Source organism: Lepisma saccharinum, chromosome 1, assembly GCF_977018435.1.
Source record: "Lepisma saccharinum chromosome 1, izLepSacc3.1, whole genome shotgun sequence".
NCBI classification, from domain to species: Eukaryota; Metazoa; Arthropoda; class Insecta; order Zygentoma; family Lepismatidae; genus Lepisma; species Lepisma saccharinum.
Window position 1 is genome coordinate 103,574,517 of NC_139229.1, and position 15,913 is coordinate 103,590,429.

Sequence of the window (15,913 nt, forward strand, 5' to 3'; positions counted from 1 at the left end):
ACAAATGCCAGAACAATGGTGGTGATTATAAGTGACCATAAGTGGCGATGCACCCAAAAAATTTAAATCAATCAATCTGACATGACTGATATATTATGGCACCAAAAATTGGCATTAACTTCTTTTGACTTGTTAGTGTTACGTTTCCCAAAAATCATGTTTTTGTTTTAGAACATTTTTCTGCCAAATATACCAAAACTTAATACTCCATTGTGCTTTTAAACTATTATTTTAAATTGTAAGTCACATAGTCTACGTATTTTCGTGACAGTTTGATATGTTGGAACAAATTTTTGCTGAAGAAAAAGTAAAAGTAAATTGCTACCCTGCACTTTGCCATGAAGGTGTATAAGGGTGTGGAGTTTAGAGCTCCACACTTTCTTGATCACGGCTGAAGGTGGGGGTGATGTGATCAACACCATGCTCCTGGCTACCTATCCCTCAAAGTTTCCTCCAGGTACCCACTTGATATAACGCTGGGTGGGCAGCGGAGCAGTTTGATTAGGTGGAAAAGATCCCGGTTCTCGCCTGCAGGTGATCGAGAACTGGTCTCTCGCATGGTAGTCAGATGCCCTAACAACTGAGCTCCATTATTTCTTGATCGACAAAAATCGTGGGAAATACATGATTTAATGTGGCTGTCCGAATTGATTGATTGATTGATTTGTTGTTTTAAGTCCACTTTATGCACAATCAGGCTAATCGGGACTGGACCTACAGTTTAAAGTGGGATCCGAACCACTATGTGCCTCCACCGGATATCAAACCTGGGACCCTTTGATTACAAGGCGACAATGCTACCACTGCACCATCGGGGAGGCGGATGTCGGCATCCATGTATAACAAGCATTATAGTTTACTCTTGAATAAAATATTGGAAAACTTGCACATTCTATGTACACAAACATGGCCTAGAAAAGACAAGAATGTTGGATTTCACGGAATTTTTCGTTGTTTTAGAACATTTGTTTTAAAAAATTGCTAAAAACACCAATTTGCATTTTATGCCAAATTCGCATTATTTCGATATTTTGAACGGGCAAAAAATGTGTCTAGACATCACTGCACATTCATAATTCGCAGCAATTGCCATTTTTCACGGTTTTCGCGTTTACGAAAAATCAATGTTCATACTAATTGGAAATTACCTTCTGGCCACCCCTCGTATAAATCAGTAGATGGAAAGTGAAAATTTAGCAGGGCTGGCAGAGAAAAGTCAATTCTTGAAGAAAGTGATTTGCTTTTATGATTGAATGATTCGAGTAAATATGATATTAAAATATTTACGTATTTATTATTAGTATTTTTTCATAATATTGGACATTAACTTCACTCAGTGAGAGATTAACTTTACTCAGTGAGAGATTAATGACCATCTCTCACGAGTTTAAACAGACAGGAGAGATAGTGGCGTTAATTTCATTGCAATACTAAAGTGGTTCCGGCGAGAGAAAGGACTTGAAAATTATATTTTTGTCTTTTCCATCGAAAGCCAAGGAGGGTCACATGAACAGCTGAAACATTCGGCTTTGTCCACTTGCCATGGGGAGGGGGAGTTCTCCTGATTTTCTGCGTTACCAAATCTTTCATTTTGGGTCGTTTTCGAAACAGGTAGCACCCTCATCAAAGCATAATGATTGCCACCACGTAGAAAGCAAATGGGTCTCCGATTCCCTGCCTCTCCCTGAAATGCAAGCGAAGGGGTCTTGTAGACAGGAAGAGGTGTTGTGTAGGAAGAGGTGTTGTGTACGACTGGACAAAAATCAGGCGTGTAGCAACCGGTAGCAACACCGCTTCCCACGCCCCCCTTAAACTGGAGGAGGAAAGTCTGGGTTTCCTCAAGTCCATTCTCTCGCCGGAACCACTTTTTTCTTTTTAGTGTTGCAGTAAATTTGAGGTTGGGAGCATGCACTTGCCAATTACTATAACGTTTACCAAAGCAGATTTATGATTCACTTTTTCGTGATAGTATTCAATATATATCCCGTTTTGTTGGATTCTTCTTGATATATAAGAATACTGCAATATCATTGTAACAGTTTGTTAACTTGTGCGAAATCAGTAATACGTCAGGATGATGAAAGAAAACCTTCATAAGCACTGCTACATAAATAAGGTGAAGTGAGCCAGAAGAGGAATAAAATTCCAGCAGCATATTTGCAGTCTAAAGCTCTTCTTGTTTATGCAAACGATTTTTGTTGGATGTTGCAGTCCAAAGACATCCAACAAAAATCAATTCCATACGAGTGCCATGCATGCATATTCGACAAAAATCGCATGTATCAATGGAGCCTATTTATTTCCATGTTCCTGCAGTTTGTCCAACAACATGCCTTACTACCATGTCCTACAACTATCGGACGGCGCCACCTGCTCCCATCTTCTCCATCTGTTCGACAGTTCTTTCAACTTACTACTCCCATACGGACAAGAAAAAATGACAATTCAATGCATTTTACACGTAATATTTAGAGGCGTAACACATTTTTCTGCCCCTCTGGAAATTTCTCTCTCTCTCTCTTTCTCTCTCTCTATTCCTGCCATCTGCCATCACTGGTTTCTGGTGCCGTTGTTGTGTTGTGCATAAAAGGGCCCTCAACGTTAAAGCCGAAACTTAGCAACAAGATTTCCTGTTCCCGTGCCGAGTTCCATAACTGGGGGGAACAAAATCCCTGACTTTTTTGGACACCTCAAATTCCCTGACTTTTCGCTGTTTTCCAGGTCTGTCCCCACCCTGATATATACAAAGTATGCCACTTTCAATTAGAAAATTGTTTGCTCTAATGATTACAGACGAGTGAGTGGAACCAAAAGGTATTTTGTACAAAGGTAACAAAATAATCACAACTACTGCTTGCACACTTAAAATACCTCAGTCACTACCATCATGATATACATATAATAATTTTAAAAAAAAGCCCAAAACCAGTGCACACAAATACATGCATGAAGAACTACTTGAATAAGCTCTGCAGGATAAAGGAATACATACACTACAGTAACAAAAAGACATGTAGGAAGCTGGTCAAATGTAACATATTGCATTTACAATATATCAGACATAACAAAATGGAAAAAGAAAGTGTTCCCTTACAATTTTCTACTATGAACATACCTTCTGTAAATTTCTATCAGGTGTACCACATTGGAAAGTTGAGTTTAAAGTCCTGCTCATGTTGACCGAATTCCTTGCCACATCACCACCACTTGCTGTATCCTTGGGAGGAGAAGTGGACAGCCTGTTCCTTGGTTTAAAAGGATCTTCAATTTCATCAAAGTTCATATCTTTCACGCAAGAAAACTTCGATTTAGACTTCACAGAATCTCTGCCGTCCATTGCAGCATCTCTAGCACCTGGCACCACCTCTTCTGCAATGTCCTTTCTCTTGGCCTGTTGAAGTTTGTTTCTTGTCACGTTTGGCGAAAGTTTACCAGGAGAATGTTTTTTAACAAAAGCTTCCAGATTTTTCAATTCGTCATTGGCATTTTCTAACCCCTTCTTTGGGGTAGAATGGCTCGGAGTCGATTGAGTTCCACACAAATTAGTATTTTCGTCCCAAGTCCCATCAACCTGCTTTGTTTGAGATGAATGTAACACACCATTTCCTTCTTCGTCTGCCATTACGGCCTGTGCAGAAAATGTATTATTTAAAACCTTACTTTCTTCTATCTGTTTGTTATCTGTTGGCACCTCGTCTTCTAAATCAGCTTCACTCAAAATCTGTGAAGCGTTAATGATCTCCTGCGAAATTTTAGCTGCCTCAAGAGCTAAACTTTCATCAAACTCATCAAATTCTGTTTCTTCTTTGTAAGAATTTGTCAGCAAATCACTGTGATTCTGCTCAAGCTTCAAAGACAAATTATTCCCAACGGCACCAATATGCTGGAAACTATTATTTTCGCTTCTTTGTTCTAAAGCAATCAAATTTTCACCAAAACTTAACTGCTGCTGAAGATTCTTGTTGTCCTCTTCCTTTGCTAATTTTATATATTCTACTTGCTCTGTAGATTCTCTCCTTAAACCTGAAGCACACGCATCAGGATCTTGTTGCAATGCAATGGATCTTTGATCTGATTCGTGGCTTACAAGAGTACTACTAAATTCTTGATTGCCTGAAAGATTTTCTTCCACACGAACAGTTTCCTCAGATTTCTTATCTACTTCAGTAACAGTCACTTCTGGTTCTTGTTCTGCTGTGCAGACAAGTGCTTCTGACCCTTTCTCTGCTCTGTGGACTATTATGTCTGTTTCACAGACAGATGTATGTGCTTCTTTCTCTGATATACAAATAGTTGTTTCTGCTGCACAGACAGCTGTTTCTAATTCCTTTTGTGTTGCACAGACAGCAGTTTCTAATTCCTTTTGTGTTGCACAGACAGCAGTTTCTAATTCCTTTTGTGTTGCACAGACAGCAGTTTCCGGTTCCTTTTGTGTTGCACAGACAGCAGTTTCCGGTTCCCTTTCTCTTGCACAGGCAGCTGTTTCCGGTTCCCTTTCTCTTGCACAGGCAGCTGTTTCTGGCTCCTTTTCTGTTGCACAGGCAGCTGTTTCTGGCTCCTTTTCTGTTGCACAGGCAGCTGTTTCTGGCTCCTTTTCTGTTGCACAGGCAGCTGTTTCTGGCTCCTTTTCTGTTGCACAGGCAGCTGTTTCTGGCTCCTTTTCTGTTGCACAGGCAGCTGTTTCCGGCTCCTTTTCTGATGCACAGGCAGCTGTTTCTGGCTCCTTTTCTGTTGCACAGGCAGCTGTTTCTGGCTCCTTTTCTGTTGCACAGGCAGCTGTTTCTGGCTCCTTTTCTGTTGCACAGGCAGCTGTTTCTGGCTCCTTTTCTGTTGCACAGGCAGCTGTTTCTGGCTCCTTTTCTGTTGCACAGACAGCTGTTTCTGGCTCCTTTTCTGTTGCACAGACAGCTGTTTCTGACTCCTTTTCTGTTGCACAAACAGCTGTTTCTGACTCCTTTTCTGTTGCACAGACAGCTGTTTCTGACTCCTTTTCTGTTGCACACACAGTTATTTCTGGCTCTTGTTCTGTTGCACAAACAGTTGTTTCTGGTTCTTCATCTGTTGCACAGACAGTTATTTCTGGTTCTTTTGCTGTTGCACAGACAGTTGTTTCTAACTTTTTCTCTGCTCCACAAATAGCTATCTCAGGTTCTTTTCTTACACTGCAGACTATTGCTTCTAGTTCTTTTTCTGAAGCACAGACAACTGTTTCTGTCTCTCTATCTGTTGTACAAACAGTTACCTCAGGCTCTTTCTCTGCTCCACAAACAGGCACGTCTGATACTGTTTTCAGTACACAAATGGAGCCGTTAAGCTGCTGCTGTTCCACAGAATCTGTTGCTTCACATCCGTTCTGTACAGTGGATAATGTTGATTCATTTTTAATTTCTACGTTAGGAGCATATACTTTGGATTCATCTAATACAGAATCTACAGTTTCTAATTGATTTTCTACAAGCACTGAGTTTTCACTTTTCTCCTTCAAAATATCTGCATTATGTTGACTTTCCTGAAAGTCATTGCAAATCTCATTACCAACAAGATTATTTACTTCATCTGAATGAAGGTTGTCATGATTAAATGCTGGTATGCTCGTGTCACTTTCTGAATTTACTTGTAACTTAGATAAATCTTGGCCACCTTCAATCTCTTTTCTTGGTGAAACTGCATTGTATTTATCAGTGGAATCACTTATTTCACTACCATTGAAACTTTCAAATGCCTGAAGTTCTGCTTTAGCATCGGTTTTGTCTGCAGTGTGATTCTCTGAGACAGAACTTATCAAACACTGTTCCGAACTGCACTTTGTTTCACTGCTTGCCAAACACTGAATTTCTACTTCAGATCCTTTTTCGTTATTTGCTGTTGAAGAGTTTAGTTCTACAGTTTGTGGATGGGGACTTGGGAAGACCAAAAATTTACTATTCTCAGCTTCAACATTCAAATCAGTCTTCAGTGATAGTGGAGAAACTTCCAGACTATGCTCATGTGCAGCTTCTTCACAAAGCCCATTTGCAAGCTGTTCTTCATTCGAGAATTCAGAATCCTTAACACTTGTATCCTTGTCCTCTACCACACTATCTTCAGGTGATGAGATCTGGACCTCCTGCTGTGCATCTTGAAAACTCCCTACAATGTCCTCAGCAAGAAAACTACCAGTCGGAGACAGAAGGTCTTTAGTTTCACTTGCTGGTTCAGTGTCAGCAGCACTCTCATACTCTGTGGTGTCAGTATCTGAAAACAAAAATACAAACATGAAGCATGTAAATTCGCTCAATTATCAGCCAGTAGATTTTTACAAAACAAGATACTACGAAACTTTCATTTTCATTTAACTGCACTCAAATGAATTCTCTGCTGAAATATAAATTTCTACATTCTGAGTCATAATTCATAGAGTACTACCTACTATGAGCAATTAATACATATTAAACGTAAGAAAAATTAATAATATTAATTACTGCAAAATAAATCATAGTCCAATTATTGTAGAAGCTAATCTGCAATTACTGACACATTGACATCCATTTTAGCAACAAACTACATAATTCTACTCTCTCATAGCACATATGGATTACCTCAGTATTTAGCATGATCATTTCGCAAGGAGAGGAATAATATATTTCATATTTCTTACTATAAAGATTGCGTATCAAAAAGTTTGGGCATCCTTGGATGGAAGGTGCTAAGAAAAAGAACACAGTGGAGGTTTGACCCGTTTTAAGAGTTTTGTGAACAACAGCTATGGGTAATATGGGATTAGGAACAACTGGATAAGGGGCAACGTCGATTTATCCTCAATGTTATTTGATTCAATATCTTTAAATTATATTACTCAGATAAATAGCATGAGCTTCACTCGCATCTGCTTATTTAACAACAACTTTATGTATCCCACATAATAAAGGTTAAAATGAGTGCAGAGGAAGGACTAGGGGCCTTTTTCATGATCAAGGTGCAGAAAATAAATAGCATGAACAACCCTCCCCCAATTTTCCTCCCTGTCAACTTAATGTGCAACTTTCAGCGTTAAAAACAACTTGGATTTTGTTAGGTGAATAATAAAGTTTTAAAAATTCCCTAACAGGTTTATGTGGGTCTCTGGATATCAATACCATGATAAAAATTCACCCACTTAACCTGCAACTTAATGGGTGAAAAACAACTGATTATATTTATGATAAAGTATTATTTTATTAAAAAAAAATGAAATTACTTATAGGATGACCCAAAAATAAATAAAAAAAAACCATTAGATTGGTTACCACATACGAATGAAACTTTCTGAAAGCAAACCATGACATGAAAGGTAATTGTATAATTACAGAGAAACCTCGATTGTATGTTTTTTTTTCTGGGGACCAAGTTGAAGAAACTTAAAATGCAGGCAGAAAAAAAATGCTGCATTTGGACCACCAAGATTGAATGCACAGAAATGTAAAATCTGGGTTCCACTATATTAGTTCCAATTTTTGTTGCTGTTTCTTACCTCAACTATACTATAGAATCTATAAGTACAAACAAATAGTGACAATAATGAAATGCATATAAAATTATTCTATACTTGTGATTGTAATGAAATACATATAAAATTATTCTACACTTTTAACGTCTAATATCTTAATCATCTTATGACTAAATGTTTGAATCAGCTGTATGTCTATGGTACTGCAAACAGACCTGATACAAATTCCAAATGTTGCTGCTTGAAAATACCTTATTGGGGTATCAGTGATTGAGAATGGCAAGAAGAAAATCAGGGTAGCTACGATTTTTTGATTATGAAATTCCCTGACTTTTCCAGGTTTTCCAGACCAGAAATAATTTTTTTCCAGACATGTTTGTCGTCATGATATTTGCTTTTGAACCTCATGTTTTTCAATTAAATATGCAGGCACGTTAATTATTATGAATATGAATATACACAGTTATTAGCTGAAAATTTACCGAGTGATTAATATAATGCTATTCAATGAAAAAATAAATAACTATTGTACTTCCCAATTTTCAGTCATTACAATTTAAGTGGTGTAAAAAAATCAATAAAAAAATGTGGCATTTATCAAAGCTTTACAATGTAACCTGTATACAACCTCAATTAGCCTACATCAATACAAATGAGAAACAACAGAAAATTAGGTCATGTACCTTTAGAAAATATGCAATAAGTTTAATGATTATATTTTTTAATTTATTGAAAATAGTAGGCTACATATATTATGGAAATTCAGAACTTGAATGGGGCCGGTGACCAACCATACACCTAAAAAAAATATATACGCGGGCCATACTTTGGAATCAAATATCTCCATTATTTGAGTTTTCCACATGCTGGAACCAATTTTATATTACGGAAAACATCGAAATCTGTCTTCTAAAAGGTAACAGTTCCGAATGTTTTATGATTTTTTTTTTCACATTTTCCTAGCAGGAAAACTAATTATCATGTAATTTTTGCAATCATTGTGACACGAAATTTGAACCTTCCTTAAAATCATGAGCACTATTTGGATTCGAAAAAGTTATTTATGTTGAAAAAAACCTTCAAAATGACCTTAAAATAATCCAATAGCGCAACAACCCAATATTGGGCCAAGGCTTACCTACTGACTGCTGGCCTCCCTCCCACGCGAGCCACCAAGGGGGCGTGGAGATCTGCAGCCAGACTAGGGGGACGGGTGGTCAGCCCAACCGACCCCCAGCCGTTGTAGTACTTCGCGACCGGATTACGCTCACTCACTCGGAGCTCCCCAATTTCCTCACGATAGTGGGTTGCCACTGGCCCTATACGTAGGCCGAATAAACCAAACCTGACATTCCTAACCTAACCACAAAAGCATATATTAACAAAATCTTAAGTAATCGCTAAAACTCTGCAGTATGTGTTAACAGACATACATCAAAATCGAACCATGTAAAAGTTGCATTTGTAGCATGATGAAATCGTAATAAAACAAAAGGAACTTGGGCTCATTTTCACCACTTTTCAGCATAATTTCATTCTACACGCGAACAATACGTAAAATTACTATCGGCATGAAACCAACATTCCTAACCTAACACCGACGTGTGACCAGTGTACATATATTCGAATATTGACGTCACTGATACTGCATAAAATCACTAATTTCTCGGGTGTAACACATCTCTGCAATGTAAAAACTACGACAACGAGCAAATGAACTAGTTCATCAGGTTGCTTCTGAACGGGTCGCAAACGAAGGACTCAAATTCACAGAACGGGTTCAAGGGGGAATGAAGTAGTGAGTCCCTTTGTTTTTACTCGGCGTCCGCACCCATCCAGTGTGACGTCAACCACAGCCAGTTACGTGAAATTCTGCTCTTCAAGCTTTATTGCAGATCCAAAACCAATGAACTGTCCGAACACCAACCTGCTCCGCTTCACGTATCAAAAGAGAATGGGTTCCGAATGGGTGTGTTCTTGAAGAAAGGAAATTTCCTCACTACACACAAAGCTAAAGCAACATTTTTTTCCGCAAGAAATTCTGAGGATGGCTGGTGCGTAGGTTTCGTCTTGAGTAGCTTGTTCTCTAAGGAAAAATCTCACGCCTCACCAAATTCCGGTCTTGAACAGGTTCACAAGAACGAGTCGCAAAATGAACTGATCCAAGAACCTAGATCCGAGAGTGAATAAATATAGAATTGAAATACGAAGAAACCATAATTCTGTACGTAACAGACTAGAAGTCATAATGACGAGAGGAACAAGTTTCTGAACTGAATCTTTTGGGGGGACTGGAATCACAAGAACCGAATTCGGAAGTGGAAATGAACCGTTCGTTCATTTTTAACTGGTTCTCCTGCTACTCCAAAATGCACGTAAATTCCAGAAAATATGCAAAATTCCCTGACTATTCCCTGACTTTTCCCTGACCAACCAAATTCCCTGACTTTTCCCTGTTTTCCAGGTTTTCCAGTCGCGTAGCAACCCTGAAAATGATACAAGTTATTATGGACTAGATCAAGAAAATGATCATTATCTTTTTCTTAAAATATACCCTGCTTGAAACACTTCTTACTCAGTTTCTTTGTATGCCCAACATATTACTAAACAAGCTTCATTCTCATAAGGCATATAAATGTTTGGCCAGCTACATAAAATAGTGGTTGTCATACTGTATCAGTTACCTAAAAGTCCCAGGTTTGAATCTTCATCTGGGTAAAATTGAAGAAAAAATAGTTCACCTGAAAAGTACACCTGAGTATTGTTACTCGAGCTATACAGAGTTCTTGAAATCTGCATGTTCTTTTGTTTCTATTGAATTCTCTCTCTTTATATACAACTGCAATGCTACTTTAATATACTTGACTTGAAAGACACTTAGTAAATTCATTGCACACATATGTGGAATTAAGCCTCAAGAAATGTTGTATTTACCTTATCAGCAATTAGAATATACATGACACAAAGGCAAATCAACAACAGTGTGATGCTTGATTCAGAAGTTTTCTGCTCCAGGGCAGCAAATGCAATTGTAACAAGGTCAAATGACAAAACTAGAGTATACAGGACACATACATTTCTATGATTGTAGGTCACACACTGGATTAATTTAAAATATTCCTTTATTTTCACACTGACACTTATCTTGCAATGTGAAATTATTTGGATAGTATATTGCTTAGATAACCTGTCAATATGTTCTCCTTCAATATTTGACAGAGAAGGGACACAATATTTTGTGTTGAAAAGCTAACTGTTCTAGATTCCAATCCAGTCTACGATATTCTTTGTGGTTGTTCTCCTGTATATTTGATCAAGTATTCATTTACACATATATTTAGGATGAAATCAGCAAAGTATAAAATTGGTTGGCCAATGACATGTACAATAATCCAAGCTCCAGCATTTAAAAGATTCGAACAGTTGAGGAGTAGCGAGTCGGCCGCCAGACCAGTTTCAGGTAGAGCCTGCCTCGGAAAGGGAATGGGAAGACTTCGGTCTTTACTCCACCTCCCAACTACCCTCGAACTCTCCAGCCAGTGAAGTGGTTGAAAGCCCATGCTTTCAGGTACCCCAGTCTATCGCCTATATAGAGTGATAAGAGGACTGGTTTCCCTCGATTCCCTTTCATTTCACCCAAGAAGCTTGAGGTAGTAATTCCAATATTTACATCACAAATTTCACGCATTATATTTTTGTATAATAGTGTGTTTCAAGTCCTATTAATTATAAAGTGAGAAAGTGAGTATTTTGTGTGCAGACGAATTACTGGAAACTGTTCCTTTTTTTTATTATTTTTTTTCCACTAACGAATAAAATTGTTAAAAAAAAACTCTCTTTCATTTTAGTAGTATTATCTTTAAATACACTAATTTCTTGTCCACAAGTACGAGAACTCATCAATACATTGATAAGCCTAACACTCTGAAATTTGTATATTCGTGGTGGGGTGAGGGTGGAGGTACAGCGCCTAGAATAACGTAGTGGAAAACGGCATGGTTTTACTCTCTCTCGCTGGTTCCACTCGAAAATGAAATCCGCTAGAGGCGCTGGTGTTGACACCGGGGTACAGCGCTCGACTGCTTATAATGGAAGTAAATGGGGTTTTTGCTGCAACGTCTGATTCTTTTCTTTGTAACATTTCTTTGCATCAGAAAATTGTTATGATACTTGGTACAGTAATCGCGAAAATATTAAAGAATATTATGAACCGTCTATCATGACCTGTCCTTGAGTTTTTTATTAACAATACGGAAGAAAACATAGGTATGGATTGTAACACGTAACATGACAATTGCTGCAAGAATTAGTATTGCGTATGCATTATCCTGAAAGGTTCATTAATATTGTCATTGTCACAAATATTATTTTTATGTAAATTCACACAGACAATACTCGTTTATTTTAATTAATTAATTAATTTTATTATTAATTAATTTCATTAATTTGCGGTTTATTTTCATCAAGTACAAGGTAGACATTTTACAGCCAAGTCACGAGTAAAAATGCACAGTCCTTAACACCAAAGTTCTACTTACCAATCGACACGAATGTAAAGCAATTTGTTGATAGAGATGACAAGGTACATCGTAATCGGCTATTGCAACTCCATGGAATATGAAATTAAATTCTTTCGAATATCTGCATTTCGGGAAAATGACTTCATAATATGTACGCCACGAAACATTTTTTCCCCTTCATGACACTATTTCAATTTTATTAGTATACAAAAATAAACTTGTGTACACAATCCAATGTTTGACGTCCAGCCTCACATGCGATATGTTGATGCTCGTGTTGAGTTGCACATAAAACGTATTTATGTTACTTTTCTGTGTAAATTAATACCATTTCGTGACTGCAAATCACTCCACAAATATAACCGTTTCCATCAATTCACTTACCGCCTTTCTAGAGAAACAAATCTACACAATATATTCCAAAAACTAACTAAGCCGCATTACTTTCATAACAAAATTAGCCGCTGTGTCGAATCGCACTGCCATCTACTTGTCATCGTCTCGGGGAACCAGTTTCTTGGGTCGTTTTCCACACTACGTTATTCAAGGCGCTGTAGTGGAGGGTTGGTGTATTGTACTTTGTCAAAACTACAATGAAAAACTGTGGGGGGTTGGTGAATTGTACTTTGTCAAAACTACAATGAAACACTGTACAAGGGTCAAATTATGTACACGAAACCTCATCTGTTTTCTCGCTGTGCTAATTTACATTTTTGCCATTTCACATTGCACTTTTCTGGTTTTTGACCTTTAATTATGATGCGACAATAAATATGGCTAACAAACTCATGTCATAAACATTCACACTGTACTCAGAATTTGAACTCAAGGCCTTTCTTCCAAGTACTTACTCATTTCAAAGAGTGCTTTGTGTGTGTGTGTGTGTGTGTGTGTGCGTGTGTGTGTGTGACATTCTGCATTCGAACTGCGAATGAAAATTTTGATATTTTTGAGGAACTCATTGGCTTTTACGAGATTCCGAACACTGAGGCCAAAACTTCAAAAAAGGGAGGGAGTGAGTCATTCATTAATTTATTTCAGTGATCAGCGCCCCCGAATAATTTTGACCATCTGCTCTTTACACTTGGCTGCATATTTTTGAAATGCAAAAATCAAATCATGCCGGGTCCAACGAAATCCACAATCTGCTCTGGAAAGCATCTTGGAGGACAGGCCAGAGAAATTGTTTACAATGTTGCAACATATTTGCGAAATCAGAAGGAGTTACATAAACTTAGGTATAATGTTGTCGAGTCCACAAGCAACGCGACAGGAGTATCTAAATGGATGGTTTTTCAAGTTTTAAAAGAATTGGATTGGGATTGATTTGTTGTTTTAAGTCCACTTTATGCATAGCGAGGCTAATCATACTGGACTTACAGTTTAAAGTGAGATCCGAACCACTATGTGCCTCCACTGGGAATCGAACCCGGGATCCCTTGATTACAAGGCGACGACGCTACCACTGTTGGTAGAGTCGTTGGCGAAAGGTCAGCTGAAGTTCTGTACTCCAACAGGTAAAAAGAGCCCAGGAAAAAGCTAATACAAATTTCTTTGAAAATTCTCAGACCATTCCCCTCCCTCCAGGTTGCAGCACTGCAAACCAACCTCACTCCGAAAAGTGGAGTGGGGAAATGTGGTATGAGCTGCACAACAGCTATTTGCAGCGTCTTGTTTCTAAACTTGTCAAGTATAACGGGCAAAATTTTTTATTGTATTGGCAATAGTAATACCAGTTTCAAACAATTAGTTGTATTAAATAAAATTTTTACTGTGCAGGCTTCTGCCAAACAAATTACAAAAATAGAGAATTGGAGAAATAATTTATGGATTTTTAATGTATTTTAAGGGATAGTATTTTATTTGATTAGGTATGTTGTTTTGAATATTTGAAAGTATGTATTGATTTTTGGGAGTGTATATATTTTTAAAGGGAGTTATAAAATAGAGGGTGTTTTGAGAAAAATTATAAAGAGGTTTGTATAATGTTTTATTTTTGGTGTTATATATAATGTTAGAAATGGATAGAGGTGTAATGCAAGTTTTTTTTGTAATATTGAAAAGGTAATGGTTTAAAGTTATATGCAATATAATTTGCAATTTGTGTATAAGTGGTATTTAACAGCTATTAAAGCAGTTGTGAAATTGATAGTATATTTTATTATTTGTTTTTTGGATTATAGTTTTTAAGTGATTTTGCAATAATTGAAATGAAATTAATGAGATGTGGAATTTTATTTTGGCAAGAGGCAGTAAGAATATGAAATAATTTGGGTATGTTGTTTAGGGGTAAATTTTTAATAGTAATCCAATTTTATGCTGGAAAGTATTGTATGCGGTTGTAAATTTTATTAATGTTTGGGTTTTTTAAGAATAAAGTTTTTATGTGTGTTTCAGTGGTTTTAAAATAATTTCATTTTTGTACTGCTGGGTTAGTTAAAATGGAAGTATTTTTAGTGAAGCGGGTATTTTTTTTTAATTTAGATAGACTGAAGTGATGGGAGTATACTGCAATTGATAGGCTATATCAAGGGAATTGAAGTTTTATACAGAATGGGCGAGTCGAATTGATTTTTATATAGGCTAGAAGATATAAAAGTTTTTATGGTTAGTTTATTAATAGTGGTGGCGAGAGATATTATAAGGAGTAAATGTACGGTTAGTTATGCTGTTATGGTTAAATGTGCTGGAATGTGTTTAGGATTGTGTGTATGTGGAGCAGGTTTAGGTATTGGTTTCTTTTTAGTTGGAATATGGTGTTTAGGAGTTTTGTTGTTTAACAACAATAATAATTTTTTTTGCTAAACTATATTTTGTTATTTAATTGTATTGTTTATTAAAATAAAAATGGTATTTTTTTTTTTAAAAAAAAAGTATTGGATTCGCTATTTTTGTGGTTGTTTGGCAGAAGCCTGCACAATAAAAATTTTATTTAATGCAACTAATTATTTGAAACTGGTGTTACTATTGCCAATACAATAAAACAATTTACCCGTTACACAAGTTATACTAGATGTTCCGATATTTGTAAGGAACAAGTCATATTTTGATTAAAGTTGTTATACTAGGTTCTTCAATTTTGAAATTTATCTGATAAACTCAAATATTTATAACAAATATTTCAGCACACTGTTGCCAATGTCGTGCTTCCAAAGTTATTTTCAAATGGGTTGAAACGATAGTGAAAACAATAGAGCAATTTTAATAATGATACATTATAAACTCTACCATACCCTGGAAAAAAGAAAGAAAAAGTATTGGCCGAGTGGAGACTCGAACATGAGATCAAAATGTGAGTTTATAAGTAGGATGCCTTAACCACTTAACCAACTACTTTTTTTCTTTCTTTTATTACAAAGTAATACTCCTATGTGGTAGTATTCCCCATCTTTCACACGATTTTCACTCAAATCAATTGGACTAATTTCTTTGTTTTTCTCAGGACAGACAAACACAAATACCCATCCCATACCTGGGACTCTAACCCCTGGCATCGTAGCATGCTGTGCTAACCACTCCACCACGGAGGTTGGCTGCTACTCCAGCTCTCTCTCTCTCTCCCCTCAACATGCTCTTCAATGCTCGCTCGGCAGATACCATATGGCATGTTTCGTCCAAGAGGCCTGTTGACACATTTCTCCCATAAATTACAGTTTGGTTTGTGGCCATGAATATTTTTATATCCTTACGTATGATTGTTGTGGGAATGTAACCAGCTCCTTCAAGCCAAAAGCTGAGCCGGGAAAACTGCCACATTGATCGACAGTGTTGCAAACTGTGAAGAACTCTGACCATTTACAGTTTCATTTTTGACGTGGTAGGACACCTAGTTAAGAACATCACACGTGTTTATATGACCAAACATCCAATTGCTATTGTGTTCATTTGTGGCTATATGTGTGTTTTGTGCGTGCATGTTTGTGTATTT

General features: G+C 37.1%; 1 protein-coding gene across 1 annotated transcript in view; it reads right to left on the minus strand.

Moving 5' to 3' along the window:
* The window catches only part of LOC145998877 (uncharacterized), a 163,920-nt gene that overhangs the window by 23,047 nt on the left and 124,960 nt on the right, over positions 1–15,913 (minus strand). Inside the window, exon 5 of the mRNA XM_083135577.1 lies at positions 3,116–6,234. Within this exon, the coding sequence (XP_082991703.1) occupies positions 3,116–6,234 (3,119 nt within the window). The remainder of the gene's footprint in view (positions 1–3,115; positions 6,235–15,913) is intronic.